Source organism: Capsella rubella, unplaced genomic scaffold, assembly GCF_000375325.1.
Source record: "Capsella rubella cultivar Monte Gargano unplaced genomic scaffold, Caprub1_0 scaffold_4, whole genome shotgun sequence".
NCBI classification, from domain to species: domain Eukaryota; kingdom Viridiplantae; phylum Streptophyta; class Magnoliopsida; order Brassicales; family Brassicaceae; genus Capsella; species Capsella rubella.
Genome location: NW_006238920.1, coordinates 10210052 through 10225758, shown reverse-complemented (window position 1 = coordinate 10225758; position 15707 = coordinate 10210052). Strand labels below are relative to the sequence as shown.

Genomic DNA, 15707 nt, shown 5'->3' with positions numbered 1-15707 from the left:
TTTGTTAGTTTGCAACAAGATATATTTTATTATGTTTTCTTTGAATAATACTATAGTTATGTATAATGATTATAAACTAATGATATCAATCGTGGAATAAAAGCAGCGGCAATTTATTTAAAATACAAATTGGAAGAGTTCTATCTACTGTATTTATATGATCCGTTCCTTGGGTTTATATAAAGTCGCTCGTTCTTTTTAACGACTTTAACCAGAATTTTTCCACTTGCAGTCGATTTTAACTGAAAACTCATAAACCTTCTTAGACCTTGTTCCAATAAATGAGAATCAATTCAAATAGATTTGTAAGTAGAAAAAAATATGTCAGGAACTCCACATTTGAAATAAAAATGTTAAGAAATTCAACAATAGTAGTAATATATAAAGCACATTAGACAATCCATGTGAAGCTAATAAAACTCTTACCATAATTACTAGTTAGTATTGATCAGCACATTCTAGAAAACTGGATAATTCATATTTGATAAAAATTAGCAAAGCATTGTACGAGGAAATAAAATATAAAGGGGGGAAAAGCAAAAGAGATTAAAATTCATACACGTCGATAGATGATAATGCAAAGAACTTGTTGTTAAAATATCTAAATTTTCGTTTCTCTCTCGATCTCTCTTGTCGTTAAGCTTAACATATATATATTTTTTTGCCCCCATATCCAACTTACATTTAATGATGGATTTGTTTGCTAATTTTTAATACTCAACTGGAGTAAGAATTTATACATTAAGAAAAACAGACGCAGACGAAACTCTCACAAAAATAAAAGTCAGAAGAGAGACATCTTCACATGGCCGAATGAAACACACCAAAACACAAAGAAGAACAATTCATCTCTTTCGTTTCTTTCTTTCTTCTCTGCAACATCCGTACCACTAAACTTCTTAAAAACACTTCTTTTACTTTTTGAGTTTCCCGATATTAAAAAAGAAGAAGAAGAAGAAGATCTCTCTGTCACATCTCTCTTCTTCCACGTCCGTTTCTATAATCTCCCAAGACACACAGAATCTCTAAACTTCATTTGCTCCTTTTGCCACACAAAACCTTTATCTCTCTTTTCTTTTAAAAATAAAAAGAAAAAGAAACTTTGTCTCTGCCTCTAAAACCCGCAAAAAGGTTCCAAGTATCTCTCTTTATTCACACGTATAGCATCCATACACGAAATTCAAATCTTTCTTCTTTCTTCAGTTTCTCCCATTTTACTCTTTAAAGTTTCTTCCTTTCTAACTTTCCCGGGAAAAACATAACCACCCTTTTCAGATGAGAGGCCTTGCGGCTTGTTACAGTGAACACGCCATTAAAGTATCAGATGCCTACTGCTCAGGCCCTTCGAATCATTCATACCTATCTCCGACATTACCTCCTTCAATCCCGGACACGGTTACCACCACTTATAAATCCAATCTCTCTTCTTCCGACAAACCCGTCTCTGTTGCGCTTACCTGGTCGGATAACCTCACCGTCGTTATCTCAACGCCGCCGAAGTCGTACTCTGTTTCACTCAGGAAACCTAAAGGATCGAGAAAGGTGACTTCTTCTTCCGGTTCACTCAACGCCGAGATCTTTTGGGATCTATCTGAAGCAGAGTACGATAACACCGGACCTGAACCAACCGGGAGATTCTTCGTCGTCGTCGTTGTTAATTCCGATGTCACCCTCCGAATCGGCGACGTTGACCACCACGAAAGAGACACGTCACCGTCTTCGTGGCGAGTATCAAGAACAGAGAGATTCTCTGGAACTTGCTGGCTCACGACGAAAGCTCAATTCTCCGACGTCGGAACAAAACACGAGATTCAGATTCAATGCGGCGGCGGCGGCGGAGGAGGAGGAGGAGGAGTGGGAGAAGAAGGGTATTTATGGAAACTAAAAAGCCCCGAAACGATGTCGGTTTATGTGGATAAGAGGAAAGTGTTTGCGGTGAAGAAGCTCAAATGGAACTTTAGAGGGAACCAAACCATGTTCTTCGATGGAATGCTTATAGATATGATGTGGGATTTACACGACTGGTTCTACAAAGAAACGGCGCCGTCTTCTTCCACCAGCTCGTCGTCAAAAACGGCGTCGTCGTCATCGTCTTCTTCGAGCTCCTCGTCGTCTCCTCCGTGCGCTGTGTTTATGTTTAGGAGGAGGAGTGGTTTGGATAGTAGACTTTGGATAGATGAAGATGAAGAAGAGAGTAAGATGAAGAAGAAGATCGGATCAATAGATGAGAAACATACTTTTTCTCTTATCATCTGTGCCTCTAAAAAATGAAGAAAAAAAAATAGTCTAACGTAACTCTTTCCTTGTCTAATTTTAACTTTGTTATTTTCTAAGTTTTTCTGATGTCTGAATTTTAGATTGTTCTTGCTGTTTAGGACAAACGTAAGTTTGGCTTTGAGTTCCATAATTCTTTTTCATGTAATCCCGGCACCGTGGAGTCGCCGGAAAACTTATCTCCGACAACGACAATGATCACTTTCTCTCAACCAAGTTTTGTCAAATGCTATTGGTTTTGATAAAGTAGACCCATTATTATTCATAACAAAAACCAATTTTATTGATTTCATATATTAAACTTGTAGAATAGCAGAATTTAACATTTGTAAACTCCAAATTTTTGAATCTGAGCCCATGCTGCTCAAACATTACTACATTTGCCCAAACGACAACAAATGTTACATGTTGTTGATACTTTTTTCTTTCTTTTTAGTTTGCTTCTTTTTTTTTTACGACGACACGACTCAAGGTTCTCATGAATCTTCCATTTAATTTAATGTGATACATGTAATAAATTCCTCTTTTCCTTTTTTTTCATTGGAAAATTAAGAAAAAGACTGATCTAAATATAGAATTGTCACAATCTATGAGCTGATTTTTGACATCGTATTGGTTTCCTTGCCTTCACTATCACGTCATCAAAACTAAAAAAATTGTATTCTTAACCGTTGAATAAGATGAATGTATATATATAAAGAAATAAATATACCTAATTTGATAGCCTAATAATAATATCTCCTAAATTTATCAATTTTTGTTTTATGACTGTGATTTTTTCGACATATCCAAAATAACAGAAATGGAAAGGACACTGAAACAAAAACAAAACTATAGAAAGAAAATGGAAACTGAAAAATGGGTAGAAAACAAGAAAAAACATATTCAGAATAAAAACTAAATTCTCAAAATTATAATTGTCAGACTTACTAATCACATAAATATCAAATCTATATTTTTGTCCCAAGATCTAATATCATGTCAAAATCTATTCACTAGTTTCTAAAAACCTATTTATATATTCATTTCGTAAAATGGAAATGACTGAAATCAGAGTATTATTGGGCCGTAATGAGGCCTTTAAAATAGAAGAAGGTCGTAGAAGTTACTGATAAAGTGATAATAAAGAGTTAAAACAGTAACTAAGGAAAGTGGTAAAAACCGCCCATAGAAACAACTTGTTAACAAATCAACGGCGGTTAAAACCTTTACCTTGGAGAAGTGGCCAAAATATTCTTCTGGAAGGAACCATTACTTACCATCATCACTCCATCCCTATATTATTAATAAACTCATCATCCCGATCATCATCATCATCATCATCATCATCATCATCCTCAATTTCTCTCTTTATCCACTTCTCTTCATCGTTTCGATTCTACGACCATGTCTTGCTTCACCACCAAATTCGCCGGTAACTAACTCTTCATCTCTCTCTCTCTCTCGGTGTACTCTGTTTTATCAGCTCAAATTGATTCATTTTGTTTTTGATCCTTCGTTTTGTTTGTAATTTCTGGATTCTGTTCAAAAAGTAGTTCAGATCTATACATGCGATATTCCATAGTTATCCGATTACGCACATCAGAGTGAAATATTCAGTCGTTGGTGTGGTTTTTTTAGGGGCTTAGGGTTTAACGTTTTTGAGGTTTATGAGTTTTGTTCGTAATCTTAAAACTCGTAAGTTTGTTTTAAGCGATCTGAATATGCAAAGTTGGATTTGATTGAATTTGTTGAGTCTTGGCTCTTTTTTTTTTTTGCAGATGAGCTGATTGCTAACGCTGCTTACATCGGCACACCTGGGAAAGGTATCCTTGCCGCAGATGAGTCAACTGGTACCATTGGGAAACGTCTCGCTAGCATCAATGTTGAGAACGTTGAATCCAACAGACGTGCTCTTCGTGAGCTTCTCTTCACTACTCCTGGAGCTCTTCCTTGCCTCAGTGGTGTTATCCTCTTTGAAGAAACCCTCTACCAGAAGAGCTCTAATGGTACTCTCATTCTATTTCTGTGTGCTGATGAATCTGTGAGTCTCTTATTGTGTTATTGTTTCTTAATTGTGGTTGATTTGATTGTGATGCAGGTACTCCTTTTGTTGAGATGTTGAAGAGTGCAGGAGTTTTGCCTGGTATTAAGGTTGACAAGGGTACCGTTGAGCTTGCTGGGACCAATGGTGAGACGACTACGCAGGGTCTTGATGGTCTTGGTGAGCGTTGCAAGAAGTATTACGAGGCTGGTGCTCGTTTTGCTAAGTGGCGTGCCGTGCTTAAGATTGGTAAGAATGAGCCCTCTGAGTTAGCTATCCATGAGAACGCTTATGGATTGGCTAGGTACGCTGTCATTTGCCAGGAGAACGGTCTTGTGCCGATCGTGGAGCCTGAGATTCTTGTTGACGGCTCTCATGACATCCACAAGTGTGCAGCAGTGACTGAGCGTGTTCTTGCGGCTTGCTACAAGGCCCTGAGTGATCACCATGTCTTGCTTGAAGGAACACTCTTGAAACCAAACATGGTGACTCCAGGATCAGAGAGTGCCAAGGTTGCTCCAGAGGTGATTGCAGAGCACACTGTCCGTGCCCTTCAGAGGACTGTGCCAGCAGCGGTGCCAGCCATAGTGTTCTTGTCCGGTGGACAGAGCGAGGAAGAAGCGACAAGGAACCTGAACGCAATGAACCAGTTGAAGACAAAGAAGCCCTGGTCTCTGTCCTTTTCGTTTGGAAGGGCGTTGCAGCAGAGCACACTGAAGACTTGGGGAGGAAAAGAGGAGAATGTGAAAAAGGCACAAGAAGCGTTCTTGGTTAGATGCAAGGCTAACTCTGAGGCCACACTTGGTGCGTACAAAGGTGATGCTAAGCTCGGTGAAGGTGCAGCAGAGAGCCTTCACGTTAAAGATTACAAGTACTGAATGAAGAGTCTTTTAAGGATCGTTGTTTTCATGTCATCGTTAGTGTTCCTGTTTACTGCTATGTTTAGAAGAGTGATATAAAAAGAACCCTACTTAAGCTTGTTATCTGAGGTCTCTGTTTCTTATGAAACTTTATAATATATTTTTTCTCTTGTTGGGATTTCTAAATCTTGAAAACTAAACTATATCAACCAAAGTTTAAGGGCATGGCATGAGTACGTAACATATCACAAGTAGTTGACATGTCAAGGTCTCTGCTACAACAGGTCACCCGCCATTCTTAACACATTTCAACAATATTAACCAATTAATGTATATTTTAGCTACACAAACTCCTGTGTTATCTTTTTTTTTTTTTTGTGTCGGCTGAATAGATTCTGATCGAGCAACTTGCAAACCTGTAAACTGGAATCTTTTGGTATGACCACTATTTGCCCGAATGCTTTAACAATATGAACATTCTACCTTAAGAGTTTGTAGCATAACAATTAAGATCTAATGCAAAAATCTCTTACAAGATAATTTGATTGGATACATGTAGCCTTTGTTAGAAAACATTTAGATATTTTCTTACCATTATGGCGTTCTACACTTTCCATGTCGTCAACAAACATGGCATTTGTATATACAAACATATATTGTTGAAAGGCAAACAAAAGAGAAGCTACTTAGCCAAAACCAGATTGGACCAATAGTTACAACAGGCCTGTTTGTTTAGTGACATCGTTAGGAATGATAAATTTAGCATTTGCAAATACGATCAAAACATTAGATTATCGGTGTGCAACCACTTATATATATCGACTCGGATCGGATGTCATAGATTTTCACGTAGATGATATTTGACAGCCGGCACACACCAATAGTGTACGTGATCGAGAAACTTTGATTTAATTTGGTGAAATTTTATATATATATAGTTGATTGCAACAAAATTCCACGGTATATCGAGATTGTGAAATGGATTTCTTACCTTAAACCGATTTGACAAGTTTTTTAGTGAGAAAAAATAATCTATTACAATATATAATATTTATTAATGTTTAGTGGAGTGATAAAGCCTCAACGAAATTGACCCAAACAGCAATCACACACACTAAGTTCTCACACACTAATTAAGCTCTTCTTAGCATTTCTAAGATACTTTTGGAATGTGATTATTATATACTTCACCAAGTCAACTCTATTATTCATTTCTGTTCAGAAATAACCATTAACCCCAAAGTAAGCAATATATAGGAAATGCGTATTTATATATACATTAAATTCTGATCATGGCAATGTAAGAAGTCATTATACCAGGGATATGGAGTAATATGTATAAGTATATAGCTAAATACATAGATGGATGATATTATGAATTATACAATTTAGATTCACACTTTCACCATATAAAAATATCACAAATTAAGTAGCTAATTTATATAAATGAAAAAAAAGTTTTCAATAAAGTGATGTCAAGATCATGAGGAAACATAAATATTCATGAACCTGTAATGGCGAAAACGACCACTTTAGACAAAAACATATAATACATTTGCGACTTAATTGGCCACCACCCAAAAAAACGCGATATCCAACAAGAGGAGCAATTAAAAAGCTGTCTTTACAGCTTTAACTTCATCATCTCCAAGCTGTGATCAATCTCTCCCAAACCCTATTCTCTTTATCCCTAACTGGTTTGCACTTTCTTCACTCCTCACTCTCTTCTCCACTTCACTCTTCAACTAACTTAACTGCCCCCATAAAATGGCTTCGACTTCTTCCACTCCTTCCTCAAACTCATCACCCTCATCCCTCCTCAAAACCCTAATTATCATCATCAAATATGCAAGGAACCTCCAAAGACAATGGTGGCCGCCACCCTTTGTACAAGGGAGTGAGACAACGTAGGAACTCAGACAAATGGGTTTCTGAGATCCGTGAGCCAAGAAAACCTAACCGTATCTGGTTAGGAACATTCTCCACTCCCGAGATGGCGGCAATAGCCTATGACGTGGCAGCTCTAGCCCTCAAAGGCACTCAAGCTGAGCTCAACTTCCCAAACTCGGTTTCCTCTTTGCCTGTCCCAGCCTCCATGTCTCCAGGTGACATCCAAGCAGCAGCCGCTTCAGCCGCCGCTGCTTTTGGTGCTGCTAGGGATGCGATTGTTATGGCCAATCATAACAGCGAAACAAGCGGTGTGGCCAGCATGAATGCTAGTTATGAGCATACAAATATGAATGAGTTCATGGACGATGATTTGGTATTCGACATGCCTAATGTGCTCATGAATATGGCTGAAGGAATGCTTCTTAGCCCGCCTCGTCCTCCTGCCTTTGATACTACTTACTACGACGTTGATGGTTTCACTGGAGGAGACGATTACTTGTGGAACTTTCCTTGATCAACTAAACAATCTAAAGTCTGTAATTAAATCTGTGTGTACATGCAACGATATATATGTGCTGTATGAAATAAATAAAATGGTGTCTAGTGATGCATTGCATGCATCGTTAAGCCCCATTCAGACCGTAAGATATATATAAGGTCGTACGTACTGTATTAAGTTTTTTGTCTTTAAACTTTTTTTCTTGCAATTTAATCTGATGTAATTGCAAATGTAATCACACACGGTCAATGCTTTGACTGATACTCGTTTTATTTTACAGATAATATATACATATATAATTTCACACACGGTCAGTATGTCCTCCTCGACCCGAAGTCTAGACAAGTGAGCATATGTTTTGATTGGAGTAACTAATACTGTATTTGTTATAGACAAAATAAATAAACAATCATTATTCAGAAGGAAATAAACGAAGCCGTTTTGAACCACAATTCGATTTCGAAGATTTGTGAAGAAAAAAAGAACACATAGAGGTCAATGTCATGACAAAATATAATTCTTCTTGTGGCATGTATTTGACCAACACATTCTCTATCTCATGATATAGTAAATGATCGATATTAGTTTGAGTTTGATGAAAAAGTTACAATATAGTGTATCTACTCTATAGTCCCTAGCAAACGATTATATAAAATATTTGCAAACAGTCTTACAAATACTTGAGGATGCGTGGCCTAGTTGGAAGAATGGAAACAGAAACAAGAAGAAAAAAAAATTGAGAGAGAGGAGCTTACTAAATGGGTTTGGTGAGGAAAACACGAGATGGTTTGAATACGAGTCTTAATCGAATCATAAGCTTGCTGATTTTTTTTTCTAATATACTCTAATATAAGCCTATTTTTAACTTTATATTTAATTTTCATCAGTTATACTGTAATAATGGTCCAAAAGATGACGTGACGTTTTTGTAACATATTATTTAGAAGTTGTAATGAGGAACGCAAACAAAAACAATTATTGGCTTACAATTATATATATTTTTTGTATTCTGGTTAAAACAAAATTTTAGAGTTTATTTTCGAACACGAGAGAGATGCTTGAATGCAACACAGTCCATCCCAAGTTGGCAAGTTGTAAATGAAAATTAAACTACATATACATATGTTCCAAAACAAATAACTTCATATATTTTATTTTTTATTTACATCATAACAAAGAGAAAAATATATATATATGTATATACCTTTATAAATAAAATACAAAGGGATTCTTTTAAGGGTAACTCTTGAAACAAATAGAGTACTGAGTGAAAATCATATGTATGGAAGAAACTGATGCATACATACATACACAAAGGTCTAAAACATATTTGAACTATTTGGGTTTCTTAAAACTATAAAACCACATGTAGCCCACACGATTTGTGACAAACCCATTAAAAACCTATTTTACTTGGAAGTGAAGAGCAACGAAAAAGTAATTAAAGTCTTTGATTGGTTAGAAAAGAATGAATGAATGAATTCAAATATTTGAAATTTGTTTTATTTCTTCTGTTCGCCATCATCTCCTCCCACCAAGATGTTAACCGTACGTATTTTGAATCTCTCAAGCTTCTCCATGACCTCTTCGGCTAGACTTCCCCCTCCTCGGGAACGTGTCGTGTGAATATCAATGCGCCTCTCAAGCTTAGAAAGTTGATGATCTTGAAGTATCTCAATATATCCTATCACCGTTTGATTTTCGTCTGACCTGCTAGATTTAGTGACAGATGTTTCGCCGCTCATTCTTGTGTTCGTATAAATCAGAGAATATGTTTCACGAAATTGACGATCTTGGAAACAATATTTTCAGAAGGCAAATATCGAAAAGTATACTGTATTATTGTGTGTTTACTGAAATATGTATATTGGATCGTGTGTTTATATATATATATATATATATATATGTAGCTAACTAATGCGGCTTGCTTATTAAGTTTAGACATTGTTTGAAGAAGGAGTTACGACCGAGTCTTCTTCGAGAGACTTGGTAAGAAGAAATATCAAACATAGATATTACGAGGGTCATCGATCCTTGGAAAAGTCTTCAGTACTCGTACTCTGTATTGTATTCCCTCCTTTGCACGTTTGTTATAGTATGGATCTTTAAATTAAATAAATAATTTCGTGTTTAAGGCAATTGGGTTTAACACATGATGATCACGGCAAATTGCATTCGTTATTTTTTTTAATAAGGTTGCCAAGTTATCGTATGCACTATTTATTTTGAAGTACTAAACATTTGGTCAGAACTTCTAGATACTACTGAAATAGTATAATATATGTGAAGTGTTATTTATGTTAGTTTACACGAAATTACCAAAATTCCAGGGTCTCGCTAGTGTGTTTATGAAGCCTGAGCTGTCACGTTGACTCAGTTGATCCACAAAAACATTGAGGAATTGACCAATTCCTACCGTCAACGAGTCTCCTATTTTTGCCAATCGCCCATAGTGACTAGGATGGATATCTCGTATCCGAAAATTTGCAGTTCGCCCCGTTAATCCGCCCGGGCCCAAATAACTCAATTTTCTCCCATAAACGATTTGTGTCAATGGATTAGTTCGATCCAAAACTTGAGATAATGGGTGTAATCCGAAAAAGGATTCATAAGTAGTTGTTAACGGAGTTGAAGTTACCAAATTCTGAGGAAACCTTTTATTTAATTCTATGATAGTTTGTCACTATTCTTCTTATTTATTATCATCATTTCTTTATAACTCGTACCATTATAGATACACGTTTGGACAACTAATCCCAAAAACACATTATTACAGAATCAATAATAGAAGTAGGATTTTTAAAATACTAGAATTCTCATCAATTGCATATACTTCATCCAATTAATTATAACCAACAAATTCGTTGAATTATATTGGAAAATATAGTGATGAAACATTGAATTTATTTTTGATAAGCCTGGAGAACAGTGTAAATAGTCTGGACAACGGTCAAAACCAAAAGAACAAAAGCAGCAAGAGCGGAGACAAAAGACCAAGGAGAGCTAAAGTAAGTGTATTTGAAACCAGCCCATGTCACATGCAAACCACTCATGTAATACTTATTCACGTCTTTAAACAAGTCTCTGAGATAACACTGTGTTATGTCGAAGGCCACGTCTTTGCCTAGACTGTTCACGAATCCCGCGATCTCTGCATCTGTTCCGAAATAGTTCTCTATGATGTTTTGCTCGCATAGATACTCTACGTCCCTGTAACTGTTCATCAGACAGTCTAGTAGCGTCGCGTATGTCGTGAAATGCTTTGAGCACGCCACGTGGCATTGTTCGTAGGCCACGCAGTTCTCTAAGAAACTGCTCATGAAGTCATCGACGGTGATCGTCGGCATCTCGATCGTTCCGTGCCTGAATCTCACCACCAAGAAGCTCTCTGCGTCTTTCAGCTCCCGGAGCTTGATCCCGGCTCGCCGGAGCTTCGAGATGCAGTGTATGACGTGGGACGGCATCTTCTCCTTACTATTCGTTACCGGCGGCTCGTGAAGCTCATTCTTCGGGATGAGGCTTGACCGGACGAGGTCGAGGAGGTGTTTGGCTTTTAGGTCTTTGAACCTGGCGAGATCTTCATCTGTTCTGTGCATCGTGTTGTTAAAGAAGGCAAACGCTAGAGACTGTAATGAAGCGTTGGTCTCTTTCTCGTTATCACCTCTCGTGAGATCGAACAAAGTTTCAAGAACTAAGAAAGGGATTTGATTCTCAAGACGGAGCAAATCTCTGTAAGAGAAAGGAAGAACCCAAGCCATGGCCATAAGTGGATCGTTAGGTTCGGAAGGAACAAGAATGCTCACTTTACGAAACAGCTCAAGAATAAAGCAACCGTCAAGAACCATCATCTCGTTGAACTCTTCGGACTCCATGTGTATTGACTCGGAGTAACACTCCCTCGCCTCTTCCTCAACGGTCCTCACGCGCTTCATGTAAGCCTCTAGAGTTAGGTTTTGGGTTCGAGCGAGAAGAACGTTTAAGTAACGCCATTTGTGTTCTTCAATCATTTTGAGGTGCATTTTGCCACGGTGATACGGTCCGATCGAGACGACTCGCGGCTCATAGCATCTTCCGTTACAGTCAATCATGCTCTGAGGTACTCGGAAGATGGAGCAAGTTGGTCGTCCCGCGGCCGAGCTAAGCAACCGTGGTGGTTCCGTCAGCTTCTTATGCATCCTCTCAATGCGGATCTTGAGGAGGCTTTCTCCCTCGTCCGGTAGTACGGAGGCGGGAAGCGGTTGCTCCGCCGCGTCCACCATTTTTATTGGTGTGGAATTGATGATAATGATATCTATAAACAAGTGATAAGGGGTAGTTTTGGAACTAAACTAGTCTTTATGATTGGTATTTTTCGTTTTTGCTGGTCCACTTATTAGTCGTCACATAATGGAGATTGGTCCATTCTATGCTGGATGATATGTTTCACATATTTAGTTAAAAGAGTTTTTTTAATGATAGTTAGTAGTCATGGCTCATGACTTGGTCCTTCCATGATCCTACGAAATTTCTATGAAGAACTAGAAGCGATTGTTATTATTTTATTTTAGAGTTATAGATATACGTTTGTTGATAGTATTCGAGTAAACAATCTAAAAGTTATAAAAAATGTTATAAAATTATTGGTTGGTCAAAAGAAGAAAATTATTGGTTGGTATCACGCACGTAGGTGCCAATCAGGCCATCCATGTCCAAGACTCCGAGCCCGAGAGAAGCCTAACAATATTTGGTGCGAGTACTTTCCTATCTGACTAATCCCTTATACAAACTCAGTATATATAACCAATCCAAAAGAACATCAGGCTAGACACTGACTCTACCCAAAGCCGATATGTTCTAATAGTCTATGTTCCTTTGGTTATTATTTGGCTCCTTTTGATAGATGTCAGATGTCTTTTAAAAAATTTATTTATGATTTTTCAAAGACTACCAATTTTTTTTCTTACTGGGCCTGATTTTTGAGAATGTCAGAGTGGAGGTTTCGGTTGATAGAAGTCAGCTACGTTGCTTATTTTAAAATTAAGCTGAGACGTGGTCCTAAAATTCCTCTATTCAAAACTGATTAAACTAAGCTGAATGTTCAAACCTAGAAATACCATACAATGAACGTTTCCTAACTATATACATTTTACCTTTCTTGAATACAAATTGAGTTATTCTAAAAAAACATTCAACTAAGATTTTGTACATTAGAAGATGTAGTGTATGAAGAGAGATTAACGTTGTGACATTTTTTAGAGGCCTTATAAGTGACAAGGATTCCCCTAGATTAACGTTAAAGAGGTTAATTAGAGTTTATCAAGTAAGACATATCTATTCCATAAATCTACTAATTTTCTTGTCTCTAACCAAATTCATTATTTGTTCACGGAGAAGAAGAGACAAGTTCGAGGGAGAATTCATCAACCAAGAAGAAGAAGATAGAGAGCTCGAGATCGGACACCGCCTCTTCCACTTCTCCACCGTGTCTTGTCCACTCTTTGGTCTCCTCTCTCATATCTTTACGCACAACCGCGTCTACACCATCCTCTGCTCCCACCCCTAACTTCCATGCATTCATCATCCTCCATTTCTTCTGTCTTTCATCACTCTTCTTCCTCCTCTCCTCTTCTGCGCACCCGCTCTCTCGTGCCATCGCCTCATCTACGTCCTCATATTCTTCATCTGAATCGTAAATCCTCATGTTATCGTCTTCCTCGCTCTCCTCATATTCATCTTCTTCATCTTCATCTTCGTCGTCATCTTCTTCTTCCGACATCTTCCCGTCGAGCTCTACCGGATCCATCCCCGCTAACTTCTCGAATCTACGAAGCTTCTTGAGTAGCCGCCTTTTCGCCCCTGATCAGTCAAAACACACAACATTATAAAACCCTTAATACGATCTCGGGACCAGTCTATATGTCTTCAATTCAACTGGCCCATGTGATGTGATATAAGATTGGATACTCACGTTGTACAACTTCAAAGCTGCAAGAGAGATGATCGAGATGGTCAGGCTCGTGTTGGTTGTGGTCCTCGTCTTCGTCCTCCTCCTCCTCCTCCTCCTCAAGAGGATCAAGTACAGAGACAGGGCTACATTGTTCCTTGTCTTCCTCTTCTTTATTTTCTTCTTCTTGTCCTCTCTCTTTCTCTAAGCTCTCTGTCTCATCGCTATCTTCGTCCTGTTACAACTCATTTAACACACTTTTGGTTTCAACATTTTTTGTCCCTTACTATTTCTAGCGCTGGATCACAACTATATTTAGCTATTTGAATTTATATCCTTATCGCACTATTTCACGTACCCATTAAGGGTTTCTCCATGTTACCTATATATATATTTTAGGTATTTTTTTCACTAAGCATTAAATAAATAAAAAACACAAAGAAAAAAAAAACCACAACAAGAAGAGTAAAATTTTACTTTTGAATTTTGTAAAAAAAGTGTAAAATAAGTATGACTTTTGAATTTTGTAAACATACAATTGAATACTTCCCCAAAAAAGATCACAACTTTTTGACAAAACCTTGGAAACTTTTTCACAAAAGTTAAATGACATTTCTAAGAGTTTGTAGCTAATAATTACAAAAAGGTTCGGTTGACATTTAAGACTTAACCCACAGAATTCAAAGGTAGAAACTAGAAAATGTGTGTTCTTCTGGTAATTTGGCAGGTAAATAATTTTAATTGGTTTGGAAACCTTTCAAGTTGAACTAATAATCGGAATGTTGACCACAGGTTTGCAAATGACATAAACACCCCCACCATAGCGAAGCTCACCACGATAGGTGTGGATGCGAAAACAGGGGCATATCCGTCGTTCTCAAGTAAAGTAAAGTTAAAAAAAAAAAACATATTTACCGTACTTGCTGAAAAAACTTTCATGATTCAGTCATATCATACAGACAATTTTATCAGCCGGCCATGTGTCTCTGCTCTAATCAGAAGATGTTTTTTTCAGTTTTTCCATAGAATGTTTTTTAACTTTTTTTTTTACTGTATGGTAATTTATTTAATTCCGGACTTTTTAGTAGTAAATTTATTTAGGAATAACTGAAAAAATTAACAATTTCAGAAAAGAAATCACCATTAACATCTAAATTGCATAGTTATAGTTTTATCATTTCGAGTTTGAAATTAAAAAACTTTTTTTTTTTGTTGAAAAAAATGAACTATAGCTAAGTTCTGATATAAAATTTAGACTCCATAATTATAAAAAATTTAGACGACGTAATTTGTCCATATCTTTAGACTTTTGTTGGTGAAAGTTTTTTTTAAAAAAAATAAAATAAAAGAGAGAGATGGAGACAAACCTCAGTACTGCGGCGCGCCGGAGAAGTAGCCGTCGATGTGAAATGAGGAGTCCGGTGACCGGAGGAAGATGGAGTAGTTGTTTCGAGAACAAAATGAAAAGGGCTGTCACAGAAGCACTTATCACCAATCTCCATAAAACGCTCTCTCCGGCTACTACTACTTCTACTACTACTCGTCGGTTCCGACCCGCGTTCTAAACAAATCACGTTTGCATCAGCGCTATCTAAACGTGGTTTTGTTTTACGGTTTGTTAGCAGCTTCAAGACAGACCCCAACATACCAAACCCGTTTCCTCTGGTCCGAGCTTTGTTTGTCTTAGCCTTCTCCGACTGTTGCTTCTGTATCCTCGCCGCTGCATCCAATAGAATTGCGGCGGTTCTAGCCGGAATCTGGAGGAAAACTCGACCGTCACGTGTCTTTTTCTTTCCCGGAGACCGGAGCTCGAAGAGTGGAGACTTTCTTGGGTCGGGAGATTTATGAGCGGCGAAAAAACAAGAACTCTCGCAGGAGAACAAACCAGGAGGAAACGTGGCGACGTTGTCGGACTTACGCTTCTTGAGACGCAAATCGGAGCAGCCCATCTGAGAACGGAGGTCAGCGATGTAATGGTTGAGATGAAAAGGTTCTTGGTCATCTTCAAGAAGCTCGTGTAAATGCTTCTTCTTCTTCTCGGCCATGGCAGCAGAAGACTTTACTACTTAGCTTTTACTATCTCTCTCTGTGTGGAATTCAGAATCATGGAAATAGTGAAACGAAGGAAGCTTTTACCTCTTTTCTTATAAGAAGAGAGAGAGAGAGAGAGAGAGAGTGAGGGAGATTTTGGGTGAAGGATGAGAGAACAGTTGAAGAAGACAAAGGGTGAGAGACATT

At 37.7% G+C, this 15707-nt stretch overlaps 6 protein-coding genes across 6 annotated transcripts; 3 read left to right on the top strand and 3 right to left on the bottom strand.

Annotated features, from left to right (window-relative positions):
• Nucleotides 1-638: 638 nt before the first annotated feature.
• Nucleotides 639-2486, top strand: LOC17888242. Its single transcript, XM_023784379.1, has one exon. It carries the CDS (start codon nt 1276-1278, stop codon nt 2269-2271), a length of 996 nt encoding a protein of 331 aa, XP_023640147.1. The 5' UTR covers nt 639-1275; the 3' UTR covers nt 2272-2486.
• Nucleotides 2487-3548: 1062 nt separating this feature from the next.
• On the top strand, nt 3549-5335 carry LOC17888660 (fructose-bisphosphate aldolase 6, cytosolic). The gene is made up of 3 exons (XM_006293425.2): nt 3549-3688; nt 4035-4262; nt 4355-5335. Exons 1-3 carry the CDS (start codon nt 3661-3663, stop codon nt 5173-5175), a joined length of 1077 nt encoding a protein of 358 aa, XP_006293487.1. The 5' UTR covers nt 3549-3660; the 3' UTR covers nt 5176-5335.
• Nucleotides 5336-7003: 1668 nt separating this feature from the next.
• On the top strand, nt 7004-7622 carry LOC17889263 (ethylene-responsive transcription factor ERF024). The gene has a single exon (XM_006295766.2). It carries the CDS (start codon nt 7004-7006, stop codon nt 7559-7561), a length of 558 nt encoding a protein of 185 aa, XP_006295828.1. The 3' UTR covers nt 7562-7622.
• Nucleotides 7623-8971: 1349 nt separating this feature from the next.
• LOC17888982 lies at nt 8972-9296 on the bottom strand. Its single transcript, XM_006295285.2, has one exon. The coding sequence runs from the start codon at nt 9289-9291 to the stop codon at nt 9049-9051; it is 243 nt and encodes an 80-aa protein (XP_006295347.1). The 5' UTR covers nt 9292-9296; the 3' UTR covers nt 8972-9048.
• A 1134-nt stretch (nt 9297-10430) lies between these two features.
• Nucleotides 10431-11805, bottom strand: LOC17888976 (UPF0481 protein At3g47200). Its single transcript, XM_006294138.2, has one exon. The coding sequence runs from the start codon at nt 11803-11805 to the stop codon at nt 10450-10452; it is 1356 nt and encodes a 451-aa protein (XP_006294200.1). The 3' UTR covers nt 10431-10449.
• A 981-nt stretch (nt 11806-12786) lies between these two features.
• Nucleotides 12787-15707, bottom strand: LOC17888211 (protein SQS1). The gene is made up of 3 exons (XM_006294132.2): nt 14837-15707; nt 13494-13704; nt 12787-13381 (listed from the first exon to the last, which is right to left on the bottom strand). The coding sequence occupies exons 1-3, from the start codon at nt 15512-15514 to the stop codon at nt 12909-12911; spliced, it is 1362 nt and encodes a 453-aa protein (XP_006294194.1). The 5' UTR covers nt 15515-15707; the 3' UTR covers nt 12787-12908.

Coding starts and splice junctions, on each gene's coding strand:
- LOC17888242 (XM_023784379.1), top strand. CDS start 1,276: ATGAGAGGCCTTGCGGCTTGTTACAGTGAACACGCCATTAAAGTATCA.
- LOC17888660 (XM_006293425.2), top strand. CDS start 3,661: ATGTCTTGCTTCACCACCAAATTCGCCG. Junction 3,689..4,034: donor CTTCACCACCAAATTCGCCG/GTAACTAACTCT, acceptor TTTTTTTTGCAG/ATGAGCTGATTGCTAACGCT. Junction 4,263..4,354: donor CTACCAGAAGAGCTCTAATG/GTACTCTCATTC, acceptor ATTGTGATGCAG/GTACTCCTTTTGTTGAGATG.
- LOC17889263 (XM_006295766.2), top strand. CDS start 7,004: ATGCAAGGAACCTCCAAAGACAATGGTGGCCGCCACCCTTTGTACAAG.
- LOC17888982 (XM_006295285.2), bottom strand. CDS start 9,291: ATGAGCGGCGAAACATCTGTCACTAAATCTAGCAGGTCAGACGAAAAT.
- LOC17888976 (XM_006294138.2), bottom strand. CDS start 11,805: ATGGTGGACGCGGCGGAGCAACCGCTTCCCGCCTCCGTACTACCGGAC.
- LOC17888211 (XM_006294132.2), bottom strand. CDS start 15,514: ATGGCCGAGAAGAAGAAGAAGCATTTACACGAGCTTCTTGAAGATGAC. Junction 13,705..14,836: donor CGGCGCGCCGCAGTACTGAG/GTTTGTCTCCAT, acceptor GAGTTGTAACAG/GACGAAGATAGCGATGAGAC. Junction 13,382..13,493: donor CAGCTTTGAAGTTGTACAAC/GTGAGTATCCAA, acceptor TTGACTGATCAG/GGGCGAAAAGGCGGCTACTC.